General features: G+C 42.5%; 1 protein-coding gene across 1 annotated transcript; it reads left to right on the forward strand.

Moving 5' to 3' along the window:
* Nucleotides 1-4762: 4762 nt before the first annotated feature.
* LOC115186799 (zinc finger protein 2 homolog) lies at nt 4763-5605 on the forward strand (the record flags this gene model as incomplete). Its single annotated transcript, XM_029746288.1, has 1 exon — nt 4763-5605. A coding segment is annotated over one exon (843 nt), but the record flags the coding sequence as incomplete, so codon positions are not given.
* Nucleotides 5606-6000: the final 395 nt, after the last annotated feature.

Consider the following 6000-nt stretch of genomic DNA (forward strand, 5'->3'; position numbering starts at 1 on the left):
ACACAACCTAGCCGCGCTGCTTCTTGACACAATGCCCATCCAACCCGGAAGCCAGCAGCACCAATGTGTCGGAGGAAACACCGTACACCTGGCGACCTGGTCAGTGTGCACTGCGCCCGGCCCGCCACATGAGTTGCTAGTGCGCGATGAGACAAGGATATCCCTGCCGGCCAAACCCTCCCCTAACCCGGACGACGGTGGGCCAATTGTGCGTCGCCCCATGGGCCTCCCGGTCGCGGCCGGCTGCAACAGAGCTTGGACTCGAACCCAGAATCTCTAATGGCACAGCTTAGGCCACTTGCTCACCATTTTTGCTCCAGGCAGATATACTACATCCATAACTAGCGGTTTCTGCATTAGCAGGGAGGTGTTTCTGCAATCAAATTGTGTGCGCATCGCCCTTGTCGCAATTTTAGGTGTTGGCTTTGGGGGTGACCAGTGAGATATACCTGCTGCTGTGATGTGATGCTGGACGGGCGAGCAGGTGCGGGCAGTGATCGATTGAATAGCATGCATTTAGTTTTACCTGCGTTTAAGAGCAGTTGGAGGCAACGGAAGGAGAGTTGTATGGCATTGAAGCTCGTTTGGAGGTTAGTTAACACAGTGTCCAAAGAGGGGCCAGAAGTATACAGAATGGGGTCATCTGCGTAGAGGTGGATCAGAGACTCACCAGCAGCAAGAGCGACATCATTGATGTATACAGAGAAGAGACTCGGCCCGAGAATTGAACCCTGTGGCAACCCCATAGACTGCCAGAGGCCCGTACAACAGGCCCTCCGATTTGACACACTGAACTCTATCAGAGAAGTAGTTGGTAAACCAGGCGAGGCCATCATTTGAGAAACCAAGGCTGTCGATTTTGCCAATAAGAATGTGGTGATTGACAGAGTCGAAAGCCTTGGCCAGGTCGATGAATACGGCTGCACAGTAATGTCTCTTATCGATGGCGGTTATGATGTCGTTGATGTAGTTAGTATGCCAAAAGTTCCCGGATGTCGTACTAAATTCGCCAAAATACGACGTATACACGCAGTACTTTAGGGCCCATAATGCAATTCTTCATGAAATGGACGTAGCTTCACAACATTTTCAGATTTGAAGAAAATGGCGGAAAATATGCAGCCAGAAGTCCAACGAGAGCCGAAACAAATTCATTGCTTTAACTAATTATGACAAATGTTAAGAACATGTTAAGCAATGTAATAAAGACATTTCTTTTCAAGTAAGTTACCTTACACAATATTTTGGCTGACAATTTGCTTGCATGTTATTACAGCAGTATGTACCGGCATGTTAAAACCTCTCTGGGGTAGGTGGGACGCTACCGTCCCACCTCGCCAACAGCCATTGAAATAGCAGGGCGCCAAATTCAAAACAACAAAAATCTCATAATTCAAATTTCTCACACATACAAGTATTATACACCATTTTAAAGATACACTTCTCAGTAATCCAACCACAGTGTCCGATTTCAAAAACGCTTTACGGCGAAAGCATAGCATTAGATTATGTTAGGACACCACCTAGACAAGAAAAACCACACAGCCACTTTCCAAGCAAGGAGAGGCGTCACAAAAACCAGAAATACAGCTAAAATTAATCACTAACCTTTGATGATCTTCATAAGATGGCACTCATAGGACTTCATGTTACACAATATATGTATGTTTTGCTCGATAAAGTTCATATTTATATCCAAAAACCCCATTTTACATTGGCATGAAATGTTTTGCCTCCAAAACCCCTGATGAATGAGCATATCAATTTACAGAAATACTCATCATAAACGTTGATAAAATATACAACTGTTATGCATAGAATTAAAGATATACTTCTCCTTAATTCAACCGCTGTGTCAGATTTCAAAAAAGCTTTACGGCGAAAGCACACTTTGCAATAATCTGAGTACAGCGCTCAGACACCAAAACAAGCCATACAGATACCCGCCATGTTGTGGAGTCAACAGAAGTCAGAAATACCATTATAAATATTCACTTACCTTTGATGATTTTCATCGGAATGCACTCCCAGGAATCCCAGTTCCACAATACATGTACATTTGTTCGATAAAGTTCATGTTTATGTCCAAATACCTCCATTTTGTTCGCGTGTTAGGTTCACTATTCCAAATGCAGAAGGCGCGCGCACTAAAGTCCAGACGAAAAGTCAAAAAAGTTCTATTACAGTTTGTAGAAACACGTCAAACGATGTGTAGAATCAATCTTTAGGATGTTTTTATCATAAATCTTCCATAATATTCCAACCGGACAAGTCCTTTGTCTTCATAAAGGAAAGAGAACTGAGCTCGTGCTCATGGCTGCGCACGTAACTAAAATAAGACACCTGACTCAATCAGCTCTTATTCTCTCCCCATTCACAGTAGAAGCCTGAAACAACGTTCTAAAGACTGTTGACATCTAGTGGAAGCCTTTGGAAGTGCAATATGACCCCATAGACACTGTATATTGGATGTATATTGTGTGTTAAATAGGCAATCACTTGAAAAACTACAAACCTCAGATTTCCACACTTCCTGGTTGGATTTTTCTAAGGTTTTGCCTGCCATATGAGTTCTGTTATACTCACAGACATTATTCAAACCGTTTTAGACACTTCAGTGTTTTCTATCCAAATCTACTAATTATATGCATATTCTAGCTTTTGGGCCTGAGTAGCAGGCAGTTTACTCTGGGCATGCTTTTCATCCGGATGTGAAAATACTGCCCCCTACCCCGATGAAGTTAAGCATTTCCAATCCAAAATTAAATCTAGAATCGGCTTCATATTTCGCAACAAAGCCTCCTTCACTCACGCTGCCAAACATACCCTCGTTAAACTGACTTTCCTGCCGATCCTTGACTTAGGCGATGTCATTTTCAAAATAGCCTCCAACACTCTACTCAGCAAACTGGATGCAGTCTATCACAGTGCCATCCGTTTTGTCACCAAATCCCCATATACCACCCACCACTGCGACCTGTAAGCTCTCGTTGGCTGGCCTTCTCTAAATATTCGTCGCCAAACCCACTGGCTCCAGGTCATCTATAGGTCTTTGCTAGGCCGCCTTCACTCAGCTCACAGGTCACCATAGCAACACCCACCCATAGCACGCACTCAAAGAGGTATATCTCACTGGTCATCCCCAAAGCCAACACCTACTTTGGACACATTTCTTTCCAGTTCTCTGCTGCCAATGACTTGAACAAATTGCAAAAATCGCTGAAGTTGGAGACATATATCTCCCTCACTAACTTTAAGCATCAGCTATCTGAGCAGCTTACCGATCGCTGCAGCTGTACACAGCCCATCTGTAAATAGCCCATCCAACTGCCTACCTCATCCCCATGTTTTTATTTACTTTTTTGCTCTTTTGCACAACAGTATTTCTACTTGCACATCATCATCTGCACATCTATCACTCCAGTGTTAATTTGCTACATTGTAATTACTTCGCTGCTGTGGCCTATTTATTGCCTTACCTCCTTACTCCATTTGCACAACTGTATATAGATTTTTCTATTGTGTTATTGACTGTATGCTTGTTTATCCCATGTGTAACTCTTTGTTGTTTGTGTCGCACTGCTTTGCTTTATCTTGGCCAGGTCGCAGTTGTAAATGAGAACTTGTTCTCAACTGGCCTACCTGCTTAAATAAAGGTGAAAAACAAAATGTAATTAAAAATACATTTAAAAATTTATTGACAACACCCAAATGGATACTGTCATTAACTCGGTTCTTAATACTGTAGCAAACATTATATTAAGCAGGACATTCAAGCGAGCTTTACAATTATAATCCAAAGTAGTGTGAAATGCACTCATAAGCAACCTGGAAATGGAGGTTACTCCCCTGAGTTTTCCCCCATTCACATTCAGAATACATTGTGAAAAACTAAAATCTTTGCTCACCATTTTTGCTCCAGGCAGATATACTACATCCATAACTATCGGTTTCCTCATTAGCAGGGAGGAGTTTCTGCAATCAAATTGCATGCGCATCGCCCTCGTGCTGCAATTTTAGGAAAAACAGAAAGGGGCCAATATTGGAGACCAAAAGTCGTCTGGCACACTGCTTAGAGTTTCAACAACATGAATAACTTATTTCTAGCCTACAATCTTAGATATTACTACTAATGTGAAAACAAGACAAAATATGAATGTTCTTGCTCATTTTAAGACAATTGTTAAATCATGTTAACATTCATTACAGATATCAATTGTTGTATAACATCATGGCTACGCTGTTGGCATCACCTTTTACAGTGGATTTCTGCTGTTGTGGGCCTTTAAATCATCTGTCTGACTTTGTTGTTCACACAGGAGAGATACTTCACTATCTTGGATCCTCTGGGGAGCCTCAACAACCTCATGATGCTGACGAGGCAGAGAAGATTCTCTCCAGATCAGAACACCTCAAGAAACACCTGCAGAGATCCACAGGGAAGAAAACTCACTGCTGCGCTGACTGTGGGAAGAGATTCACCTCATCAGGCATTAAAATTCATCAGATAATTCACACAGGAGAGAAACCTTATAGCTGTACTCAATGTGGGAAGAGATGTACTACATCTGGCCATCTAACTCAACACCAGAGAACACACACAGGAGAGAAATCTTATAGCTGTGGTCAATGTGGGAAGAGGTTTACTCAGTCAACCAGCCTGATATCACACCACAGAACACACACAGGAGAAAAACCTTATAGCTGTGGTCAATGTGGGAAGAGTTTTGTTCAGTCTGGCCAGCTGACATTACACCAAAGAACACACACAGGAGAGAAATGTTATATCTGTGATCAGTGTGGGAAGCGTTTTGGTCGATCTGGAGGTCTGACAGTGCACCAGAGAACACACACAGGAGAGAAACCTTATAGCTGTGATCAGTGTGGGAAGCGTTTTGGTCAATCTGGAGATCTGACAGTGCACCAGAGAACACACACAGGAGAGAAACCTTATAGCTGTGATCAATGTGGGAAGAGTTTTGCTGCACCTAGCACACTGACTCGACACCAGAGAATACACACAGGAGAGAAATCTTATATCTGTGATCAGTGTGGGAAGCGTTTTGGTCAATCTGGAGATCTGACAGTGCACCAGAGAACACACACAGGAGAGAAATCTTATAGCTGTGATCAATGTGGGAAGGGTTTTAGTATGTCTGGCTCTCTGACTTTACACCAGAGAACACACACAGGAGAGAAATCTTATAGCTGTGGTCAATGTGGGAAGAGTTTTGCTGCACCTAGCACACTGACTCGACACCAGAGAATACACACAGGAGAGAAATCTTATAGCTGTGATCAATGTGGGAAGAGTTTTAGTAGGTCTGGCTCTCTGACAGTGCACCAGAGAATACACACAGGAGAGAAATCTTATAGCTGTAATCAATGTGGGAAGAGTTTTACTACATCTGGCTCTCTGACTCAACACCAGAGAATACACACAGGAGAGAAACCTTATAGGTGTGATCAATGTGGGAAGAGTTTTACAGGATCTAGAAATCTGACAATACACCAGAGAACACACACAGGAGAGAAGCCTTATAGCTGTGATCAATGTGGGAAGAGTTTTATTACATCTAGCAATCTGACTCGACACCAGAGAACACACACTATTTATGAGATTTAACAAAAAGTGACTAACAAAAAAAGAGCTGTGTTACATTGGTGACTCACTTTAATCAAAATGTAGCTAGCTGTTTTCTACAAATTGTCCTCTAACCAGTGATGTACACATTATTCCCAGATTCCGTGTGGTTTTGGAGCTGTTAGATTTTACAGGACGTGCAACCTCATCTCCCTCCTCTCGCGCAATTGATTTCAACATGATATCGATGAGTTATGACAAGTAAGTGTTCCTTTGTTTAGTGACCCCTAAATTTAAATGTATCACTCCAAAATGTAGCTGACTGTGTTCTGCAGGTTGTCCTCTAACCAGTGAGGTAAAATATATGTCCCATTTCCATGTGTTTTTTTTAGTTGTGTTAGTTTCAACAGCACGTA

Source organism: Salmo trutta, unplaced genomic scaffold, assembly GCF_901001165.1.
Source record: "Salmo trutta unplaced genomic scaffold, fSalTru1.1, whole genome shotgun sequence".
NCBI classification, from domain to species: domain Eukaryota; kingdom Metazoa; phylum Chordata; class Actinopteri; order Salmoniformes; family Salmonidae; genus Salmo; species Salmo trutta.